Here is a 10,877-nt window from a genome sequence, read left to right on the forward strand (position 1 = left end):
ATCAAGAACCCTTTCTGTAGTGAGCTCTTCTTGTAGACGTCGTTCATGATTTTCAGCTCGCTCCATGATTTTCTCTAACGGAGCGACGATCTTTCTATATTTGCCAAAGTCGGCCCGCTGTTTCCATGCAAAAGATCGTAATTCTCGGATGATATTTCCTTGTTCACTTTTTGGCCAATTTAAGTCTGGATTCTCAAATGGCAGCTCACCATCATGGGGCAAGACCATTTTGATGGAGGGAACTCAGGGTAACATACGTTTCTTCGACCAATTTCAAAAGGTAGTGCATTAAATTTTATTTGCAAGGGTGATAGTATCAAGTGTTACAACACATGTTGCCACCTTTATGTGTCCTTAACTGCTTAACCTATCATTAATGATGGTACTTTGTGAATCTCCTTCTAATTTGTTCCTTGGAGAGAGTGCATCACATGGTGGCATGACGAACTGAAGTTGGTAATGACAGAGGTGACTACCTTTACCAGATAGATAAACTTTTTCATTTTTGATGATGATTAATTATGGCTCACCCCTATCAACATATGTCGCCACCTCAGTGGGCTTGCTGTATCAACCTTTAGGTCATGTTCTTGAGAAACGTGCCAACTTCTAAGTCAAGTATGTGACTTCCCTTGAAGGCTTCATGAATCACCGAATCCAACGACAAAACAAAGCGTGTTGGGGAATCAAACAAATTCACTACTTTCAAACTGCTTTAGAAATCAAGTAGAAACCCAACCTCTTATGAGTCCTTGCAGAGAGTTATCGACCCTTTGTGGGTTTCCGTAACCATGTCGGGTGGTTGAGAACTTTCAAAACCTTGGAACCTCGCGACAAGGTTAAGAAAATGCAAGGGAATGGCAACTAAGTTTGAAAATGCATAAGAGCAACGACCTAGGATTCAAATTATTAAAGTGAATGTTCAAGGGAGATCCCAAAGAAAAACCTCAAGACATGGAAAGACTTGTGACGTGGTGGCAAAATTTAAATTTTGTGGATAACATTTGCTTAATCATTTCCATTATAAGTGGTTGGTTTCATTTCCTTTTTATCTATTATCTTCTCTAACTGCTTGCATTAATGATCATAAGAAGAGCCCCACCTCTCTTGTGGTTCATGAGGGTCTCGTTTTTCTTCTTACTATTCCCCTAAAGCCCTCTTAGTCCAAACACGACATTGCATTTGCTAAAAATGTTAGGGTCCATTGTTTTGACATGCCTATGGATACTGAGGATATGGAGTTGGAGGGGTAAGAAGAGTGGTTTGATTTGGGTGATAAAGGGAAGTCCATATCTAAGAAAAATGTGAAAAAACAACCTAACCTTATATTTTGTGGTCTAATGGCTTTTCCACTAATGATTATGATGAGGAGTATGCCTCTATTTTGGCTCAGAAGCTTAATCCTAACATAAAGGCTATGTCTGGGCTTGAGGGGAAAGGGAAGGAGATTAGGGATGATTAGAGCATGGAGGTGGGAGAGTCTTCTAGACCCATAATTGCTAAGAAAGCAAAGGTAGGGAAGAAAGATAAGAAAGGTGATGTGGTTGTGGGGAAGATTGGTGATGTGAATAAAGAGAACTAGACTATCGGGGATAATTTGAGCATTAAGGAGGTTGCCACTACGAAAGGTGATGTGAGCATAGATAGACACCTTTTGAATGGTAATGAGGTTTCAGGGGGTTGTTGAGGAGGGGTGTCCTGCTACTAACCCTATGGAGACCATTGAGGATGTTGCAGTGTTTGTTAAGAAATCTATTGAGGGGCAGGTCAATTTGACAAATTGGTTCAATTATGAAATCAAACTTATTAAAGTGAGCATGAATTCCCTTCGTAATAGGATTGATGCTTTGCAAAGTGGTGGTAGTTGGGGTATGGGAAACAAGGACAAAACCAAAATGTTGGCCTTAGTTGAGGAGGTGGATAGGGATTCCAAGGCCATGAAAATGGATCATGAGAAGATGATCATGCTTCTAGAGAACACTATAAACAAGGTTCACAAAAATCTTAACATTGTGGTTTGTGTCAACTAGTTTGTTGCCTTGAATAGTGCTATGTGCCTTCACATTCTTAATGAGAAAGCCTAGGCCTCGAGGATGGGCAATATGAAAAAAGGCAAGTGTAATGGGGAACAAGAAGATGTTGTTGGGAGTGATGCAGGTGTTGTTGGCAATGTTTTTGACCAAGGTAAAAAGGTGTCAGTTAAGGTGCAAGGGCCTTCTACTAGGACTTGAAGCCAATCTAAAGATGTCTTCATGATAACATTATCTAAAAAGACCTGGAAGCTACTAAAATTCTTAAGGAACTTTAGTAGGTTAGGCTGGGTCTATGTCCCTATTTTGGTCATTGTTGGTTTCTTATGGTTTTTGTTAATTCTATTGGTTGGCCATTGAGTCTTTTCTATTTTTCGCTTAGTGACACCATTTTGATGTTGTAAAGGGTTTAGAGGCCCCTTCAAAACATGTTCTACCTTAATAAAAAAATAAAATATAGAAAAAATTACACATTAACATTGTACCAAAGTGAGTACATATAATAGGTGTTGAAAAGATTTCAAATACAAGATGTAAAACCAATTAGTAGACCTTTGCCTAGTCATTTCAAATTGACTAAGGAGATGTGTACCAAGACAAAAGAGGAGATGGACAACATTTACAAGGTTCTATACTCTCCAGTTAATGTATACCATGGTGTGTATAAGGCCAAATATTGCACATGTAGTGGGAGTACGTATATGAACAATCTTGGGAAAGAGCAATGTAATGTGGTATAGTGGATTCTTAGGTATTTAAGAGGTACTACTACCTAGACATTATGTTTTGGAGGTTCTAATTCTATTGTATAAAGATATGTTGAACAACAATTAGTTGGATTTTATGCTTGCAAAATGTTGTTGCACTTTCAACAACAAAAGTAGAAAATATTGCTACTTTAGAGGCTAGCAAAGAGATGGTTTGGTTATAAAGGTTTATGGAGGAATCGAGAAAGTAGTAAGAGGATAACATGTTGTATAGTGATAGTCAGAGTGCCATTCATCTTGCAAAGAACTCAACCCTTCATTCTAAAACTAAACATATACAACTAAGGTACCATTTCATCCAATCAGTTTTAGAAGATTGACAATTAAAGCTGTTAAAAAACACAATAGCATTTGTGTGCTTCTTTGGATTCTATCACTTTCACTCATATCCCTAGAGAGTGGAACAAAGTTGCAGATTGTCTTGCCAAATGGGTTTCGGTTCAAATGAAAAACTAGAATATTGTGGATAAGGGTCAATTACCTTTGGGTTTGTCTCAACAACTAGATCACTTAGTGGATCTTGATAGGGTTGTTTGATGCCCCTGCTTTGTATTTCTTCTTGTTTGAATAAATTTTAACCCCTCTTTTATTTTCAAGTCAAGAGAAATTGATTTCCTACTCAGTTTTTGTTGTACTTCAAGCATGATGATGGAAATGACAAACAAGCCAAGCCAGGTGTGCCAATCTAGTGGGAGTTATAAGTGCAACGACATTACTCCAAGATCATCTCCAAGTGGGAGATTTTTGGCGTGGAGTTTGACTAGTCTCTGAATGGGAGATTGTTGGTATGTGATGATTGATTATGTTGCCAAACTTAAATTTTGGTGACTTTGATAGCCACATTCACCCCCACTCCAAAATCAATTAACAAAGGAGTGTAGGGGGACCAAAACCCCTACTACGGGGTTTGGGGGCAATGCCACCAATAAGCGCTGCTAGGGGTAGCGCCTCTGAAGAAACAAATTGCCTATTATTTAATAAAAGAGTCGATAGTTATTTTGGTATGTAAACCGACCTTTCTAAACCACCATTTGAAAGGCTTTATAAATAAGTGGTTGTGAAATGTAAAAGGTCATGAGATTGTAATTTGTTTCTTCATTGAATAATATAACAAAGTGGACAACTTTTTTCTTCGTGGATGTAGCCCACATTGGGTGAACCATGTTAAATTTGTGTGTTATTGTGAATTGTTATTTTGGCCTTTTATTTTGCATTATATTTAATATTGTATATTGCTCCCGTCTTCCTAAGCCTTAACACTTTTCTTACATTTCTCTCTTTTTTTTTCTTTGTAAACTAATAGAGTAGAGTTAGTTGTAGGATTTCTAGTGTTGGGTTGGACCAACACTTTTGCACTTAGTCTAGATAGGAAATTGACCTTCTTTGGAGATCTAACCTCATTTTGCAAGGTCCCACATTTTGAGGTTAATTCCATTGTGTCATTAGAATGCTAGACTAGCTCCATCAGGGCACAATAGATACTAAAGGTCAAATTTCATGAAGGATGAAATCACACCCCGCAAGATAGAATCAGACTACCTAGATTAAATTGTAATGCAATTGCAATTTAAACCTCCAAAATCTAACATTCCAAAATCTTCAAATACTAAATTCAATTCTAAATTTTCAATATCATATCTTCATACAAATTCAAATATTACACTATTTTTTAATGTAAGCTCTATTCCACCTCAGTTATTTTTTTTTTTTTAAATAGGCTAGGTAGGAGTTGTTAATGCAGCAAATCACTACTTAGGGTGTCCTTGTGACTGAATGGCATACCTAACATAGGATAGAGGTTGAACAACATCTTAGTAGGTAATGGCGACTGAACCTTTCATTAATACAAGAGGATAAAGAACAGTACTTGATACGTAAGGCATTGGGTGCACATACCTTCACCGTTAAGACTACATTCACGCCGTACCCATTAACATCTCCCTGTATGAGCTCTTTGAGGACTTCTCAGCCAAGAACACCGTCCATACAAATACAAATGGCCTACCTAGAGCTTGTACTCCAGTTTAGAAGACCCAAACAGAGAAAACTCAGTTCTAGGGTGGTTACAATCTCAACTACCATGACATCACTTTTAAACAAATCACAGTGTACTAATTCATAAGAAAACACAGCCATGTTGCAGACAAGATAAACAAATAGTCAATGCAGTAAATAGTAACATTGCCATTTGCAGGAAAAGGCTTTGGAAGGCGAGCCTCCTCTTGATTGTAATTTGTCATCTTTTCCAATAGAGAATATGTTCTCACATCAATGCTTTTGTGAAAGGCTGCCAGCTCTCCTTTCCCTATAAAGTCTAGAGTGTACCCAAAAAGAGATTGGGAATTTGGGAGGATAAGAATACATTCCCCCCCATGCTGGAGGGATGCCGACATAACCCGAATGGAAAGGAGTTTGAGGTCCGGTATGCCGGAGATGGCGGATCTGAAGCGGCTCACAAACCAAAGTTAATAGAACAATTTCATGTCCGGATTATACTGTAGGGAACACTGAGATCATGTACAATAAGATGCAGTAGCAGGTGCCAGGAGGGACTGACCCAGGTTGAAAAAAGTGGAAATAATATTACCCAAATAGGTGGAAAGGTCGGATATCATATCACTGGATTAGCCTTCAATCTGATACAGTTTTTGGCTAGGTGGTTTTGGGTGTATTCCTTGGTTTTTTATGCAATTTGTATGTCTTGCTTGGTGCCTTCTCACTGTACATTTTGACCCCCGTATAGTGCTTCTTGTAATGTGGATGGTGGTTTGTTAGATGGGCTGTGCTTTTTTTGATGTGCAGATGACAGAGACATAACGGAGAAGAAGAGGGGAATTGGGGGTATAGAATTTAGGGGATAACGTGAGTTTACAGACCATGGTCATTTTGGGGGGCACAGGGAATAACGATCTGAATAGCCCAGTTCCTGGGAAGGGCTGGAATCTGTGCAGAATGCCATTTTGGCAGCAGGGGACTTCGTCACACAGGCAGAGTCAGGGCAATAACAGCAGCCACTCTCAGGGCCATCAGCAGGAGGGAACCAGTGGGCCTGACTCGTCGGGTATTAACTCTGTTTCTGCTGTTGCAAGAGCATTGCTGCCTACAAGACGCAGGCTTAGGCTTGATCCTGAAAGCAAACTTTACTTTCCCTGTAAGTTCATCTCTCATGTGTATTCGATTGGTTCATTATGCCCTTTTTGGTTTTTCAGTTTATCATATTAGGGATGGCATTGGATGATTAAGTAACTGCTTATTGATGATCTATGGATCAATAAAGATTCTCTTTAAGACTGGGTTTTGTGTTTGTACTTGGTGTTTTGAGTAAAATCTATGAAAACAATGCGCTTTTGAGATCTCGAGATCGGAATTAATTAAATTATTAACTGCATTTTCCCCATGGCATGCTTAGACATTTATCCGCAGTAGATTACTTCATTTATGCTTTTGTAATGATGCAACTAGGGAAGAGACCTCAGTGCAATGATTGAAAATGTTATTCTGCATGACTTGGAATTTGTTGTGGAAAAAGACGCATCGATGCAAAAAAAATAAATAAAAAGACCGCCATGGCACGTCCGTACATATTCTATAACAAACTCACATGTTCACACCCAAACCATTTGAAATGAATACGGGCTGTGAAAACATCATGAAATCATTTGTCTTAGCTAACAGATCGAATTAGTTTGGCCCTTTGAAAGTAATAACTCTAGCCGCTGCAGAGACCTCCATAGTGCTAATAGTATTAAGTCCTACTTTTGCCTGGCAAATTGACCTACTTAACGGAATTAGGGCTTGTTTAGGAGAAATCACTATATCTACAGACTTAGAGCTATGGAGCCAGTAGAAGAACCACAATCTGCAGCACAAGAGTTACACCAAATCCACAAGAGTTGCACCAAATCTAAAGTTGAACAAAAAATTACATGTTATTTAATCTCATCTGTATACGCCTTTATGGACAAAATCTATGATTCCTTGCATGACTGGTATTGGGAAATTCAAATTGAAATTTTAAAGGAATTAGTAATTACCTACACCCAGCTCTCTTTATCCTGATCAGAAAGCGCCTGGATGCATCATTGTTGAAAGCTTCTATGCAAACCCAGAATGCCTACGAATAGAAAGCGGCACCAATCGCCCTCTAAAAAATAAGGTAAAAAATCAATTGTAGAGCTTTAGAGGAATGCCAGGGCACTCAAAAAGGGGGAGAAAGAGCCATGATTGAAAGCTTCAGCATTTTCTGCCTTTTGGTTTCAAAGTTAATGTAACTAACGAATTTTTCTTCGGTTGATAAATCTGTATTAGATTTGGTTGAATACAATAAATTAAACTGAAGTATGCCCTTGGTTACTTCATTAAAACATGGATTTTCCCCTTTGAATGGCTCATACTGGGCCATAAATCTCACAAGTTCATCGTATGGTATTATTCAGATGAAGATATGTTAGATGACATGAAAATTCATTTTTAGCAATTTGAATTTAAGGGAAGTCATGATCAAGGATTTTGGATAAAAATTCTGACATTTGGTAGAGCTTGAGAGGAATGCCAGGGCACTCAAAAAGGGGGAGAAAGAGCCATGATTGAAAGCTTCAGCATTTTCTGCCTTTTGGTTTCAAAGTTAATGTAACTAACGAATTTTTCTTCGGTTGATAAATCTGTATTAGATTTGGTTGAATACAATAAATTAAACTGAAGTATGCCCTTGGTTACTTCATTAAAACATGGATTTTCCCCTTTGAATGGCTCATACTGGGCCATAGATCTCACAAGTTCATCGTATGGTATTATTCAGATGAAGATATGTTAGATGACATGAAAATTCATTTTTAGCAATTTGAATTTAAGGGAAGTCATGATCAAGGATTTTGGATAAAAATTCTGACATTTGGTAGAGCTTGAGAGGAATGCCAGGGCACTCAAAAAGGGGGAGAAAGAGCCATGATTGAAAGCTTCAGCATTTTCTGCCTTTTGGTTTCAAAGTTAATGTAACTAACGAATTTTTCTTCGGTTGATAAATCTGTATTAGATTTGGTTGAATACAATAAATTAAACTGAAGTATGCCCTTGGTTACTTCATTAAAACATGGATTTTCCCCTTTGAATGGCTCATACTGGGCCATAGATCTCACAAGTTCATCGTATGGTATTATTCAGATGAAGATATGTTAGATGACATGAAAATTCATTTTTAGCAATTTGAATTTAAGGGAAGTCATGATCAAGGATTTTGGATAAAAATTCTGACATTTGGTATAATGATTTTGAAAATTTGGCTGAAGATGAACCTGGCAAACAAGTTTCAAGTGCAATAAAGATCCTTAACATCAGTCGCTCCAATGTGGCATTCAAGGTATTCACTCGTTACCAATTCTGAGAATAGCATAATATAGCACATAACTAATGGTGTTATGCTAGTTAGATACAAATAGAAGTCTCATGTAATTGTCTCTCAGGGATGGCCTCTTCATTTTATATTGAGATGGATGTTGAGTTTCCCAGTGTCTGTATAATAAGTAGTTTCTCTCTGCTCTTTCCTGTTGTGGGTGCTCGCTTGTTTATTTTATGTATTCTGGTTGGAGTCTGTAATGTGATCTATGCTTAGTTGGAAATAAATTTGTTTATAGCCTGAGCTATAGCTAATCTTCTTGAGTTTGTTGAGTCTTCAGTTCCAAACCACTGCTCCTAAAAGCTGCTTTATGCGTCCTCCTAGTGGTATGCTTACTCCAGGAGAGTCACTTATAGCAACTGGTAAGTTCTCTTTAATGTCAAAACCAATATTGGGGAAGTTTCTATGTTACTTTTGTCTAGATATTAGGCTTGTTATTAGAATATGTTCTGTCAAGAACATGGGCGATTATACTGATTATATTGTGATATGGAGCATGGACAACGCAGTGTTTAAATTTGTGGAGCCACCTGAGCAGTCTGAGAAACAACCGGAGAAAAAGGTTAAAGATAAGTTCAAGATTGTTAGTCTGAAAATCAAGGAAGGAGTGGAATATGATTTAGAGCTGGTAAACTCTTTTTTTCCCAAACAACTATAAGAAGGCACATAGCTGATTCATAATGTAGGCTTTATTTGAGGCTACTAGTTAGGCAGAAACATGGTTCATGGTCTGAACATTGATGTGAACTTATTAATAGATTACCAGAATACTAATTTCATACATTTGGTGAGAAAGTTTGAAGAGCAGAAGGAACTAGTAGCAGTAGAGCAAATATTGCGTGTTGTTTATTTGGATCCACAACGTTCCACTCCTGTAAGTGAAAGTTTGATGAAGCATAAGTAAAAATCTGTTACTTTGTTTTAAAATTTCTCATGACTTGTTCACAGTTCAAAATTTCAAATACCCCCTAGCCAAATAATAGTTTAAGATTGGATATTATGAATGAACACTCCTAGTGAAATGATTGATTAAGACTGTTTTAACTTGGATATTACACTTTGAAATTTTAATGTACTCAATTGGTTAATCTCAATTTTTACATTTATCAAGGAGTTGGAAAAGCTCAAGAAGCAATTGGCTGAAGCTGAGGCTGCAATTGAGGCACGGAAGAAACCTCCAGAAGATGCTGCTCCGCGGGTTGTTGGTGAAGGGCTTGTCATAGATGAATGGGTATGTGGTCTGCATCGAGCTATTTCTTTGCATGTCCCTTATCCATGCAACTTTAGGATTATTATGTATTAAGGAATTGTTCTTGCTTTGTATCAGAAAGAGCGTAGGGAAAGGTATCTGGCACAGCAACAACTTGAAGGAGCTGATTCCCTTTGACAGTCCTACCTTTTTATGGTTTGATGATCTTTGCTTTGAAAAGTGTGCTTTAATTTTCTCAGATTTGCAGAAGTATCTGTCAATTTAAAAGGTAATCTTACTACTGACTGTCAGAGGCTGGAGCATACAAGCTATTTGTGTGCATGTTTGCAAACTGTTAAAGAGAGATGATTAGGTAGATGCCAACTAGAGGTATATTTACCTTAGCAGTTTATGTCTGCGACATGGACATTACCACAGAGGCAATGTCCTTGTCAATACTTTATTGTTTGCAGATGAGAAAGTGTCTTTTGCAGATGTTTCAAGCAGTTACTGGTGGGCAGTTTTTGCTTATGGTCTTGAATTGATATTTGTATCTGGGCTTGACATTTTTGAAGGGTGTTGTTGAGCTCCTGGTCTCAGCGTTCTGTAAATAAACTGAAATACATATCATCTGTGTTTTAACTCTGTAAGGAAAGGCAGTGGACATACTAATCAATCATAGAAAATCTAAAACCTGAATTATGTGGGAGCTGAGCTTAAATAACTATGGGAAATTATGAGTTTTCTTGTTGTTAGAAAGAATGTTCTGAAAATCTAATGACCAGAGATTAGGAGTGAATGCTGTCTTTTTAGATCATCATGATTGAGATAATGAAAATGGATCCTGCTGCTGTTATGCAAGGTTTTCTCAAATGTAGAGAGTTTCATCTAGCTTTAAGAAATCAATGTTGGATGGTTTTCATGAAACTGTCACATTTCCACATCAAGTAAACTTATATGATCAGGATTTTACAGAGCTTCTGAATTGAATATGTTGTAATCTGTCTATACCTAACAAAATTCTCTTATATTTCTCTGTTGAGTCTCTAAAATCATTACAAATGTCTCATCCTGGGGAAAAGGAATATCTTTTTAATATGGATATTTTCATATCATTATGTACTCAAAATTTCTTATTCTGCTTTTCTTTTCTTTTCTTTTCTTTTTCAAATACAAACTGCCAAAATCTAGAAGAGTTAAACTTTGGAAGCATTTATTCGCACCTTTGTGATTGACATGTCTATAATTTGGGATTTTGTTTTTTCAGTACTATTATTGTGACAACTAGATTGTGCACAAGCTTTTGGTTAAACAAATTACATCCTACTCTTTATGGAGCAATGATTGTTTTGTTATCAACTACTTTTAAAATAGAGCTATTTGATTTTGTTGTTACTCTAGGTTTTATAGGAGGTGAGGTCCACCATGAGGAAGTGACATTATGAGCAAATCTTTTAATGACATAATTTTCCTTTTACTATCCGGGCTTGAAATTTAGG

General features: G+C 37.3%; 1 protein-coding gene across 2 annotated transcripts; it reads left to right on the forward strand.

The window, feature by feature from the left end:
- Positions 1 to 5,012: 5,012 nt before the first annotated feature.
- LOC131035388 (vesicle-associated protein 4-2) lies at positions 5,013 to 10,122 on the forward strand. 2 transcript variants are annotated; one of them, XM_057967074.2, is made up of 8 exons: positions 5,013 to 5,400; positions 5,600 to 5,948; positions 8,083 to 8,153; positions 8,470 to 8,551; positions 8,699 to 8,817; positions 8,986 to 9,063; positions 9,301 to 9,420; positions 9,517 to 10,122. In XM_057967074.2, the coding sequence occupies exons 2-8, from the start codon at positions 5,675 to 5,677 to the stop codon at positions 9,574 to 9,576; spliced, it is 804 nt and encodes a 267-aa protein (XP_057823057.1). In that variant the 5' UTR covers positions 5,013 to 5,400; positions 5,600 to 5,674; the 3' UTR covers positions 9,577 to 10,122. The 2 variants fall into 2 exon arrangements, with proteins under 2 accessions (XP_057823057.1, XP_057823056.1); XM_057967073.2 differs by having other exon boundaries at positions 5,014 to 5,948.
- Positions 10,123 to 10,877: the final 755 nt, after the last annotated feature.

The sequence above is a fragment of the Cryptomeria japonica genome, chromosome 2 (genome assembly GCF_030272615.1).
Source record: "Cryptomeria japonica chromosome 2, Sugi_1.0, whole genome shotgun sequence".
Taxonomy (NCBI): Eukaryota; Viridiplantae; Streptophyta; class Pinopsida; order Cupressales; family Cupressaceae; genus Cryptomeria; species Cryptomeria japonica.

Excerpts from the sequence above, each read along its gene's own strand:
- LOC131035388 (XM_057967074.2), top strand. The coding sequence starts at position 5,675 with ATGGTCATTTTGGGGGGCACAGGGAATAACGATCTGAATAGCCCAGTT. Across the intron at positions 8,154-8,469 it reads GCTCCAATGTGGCATTCAAG|TTCCAAACCACTGCTCCTAA; the intron begins GTATTCACTCGT and ends TTGAGTCTTCAG. Across the intron at positions 8,552-8,698 it reads AGAGTCACTTATAGCAACTG|TGTTTAAATTTGTGGAGCCA; the intron begins GTAAGTTCTCTT and ends TGGACAACGCAG.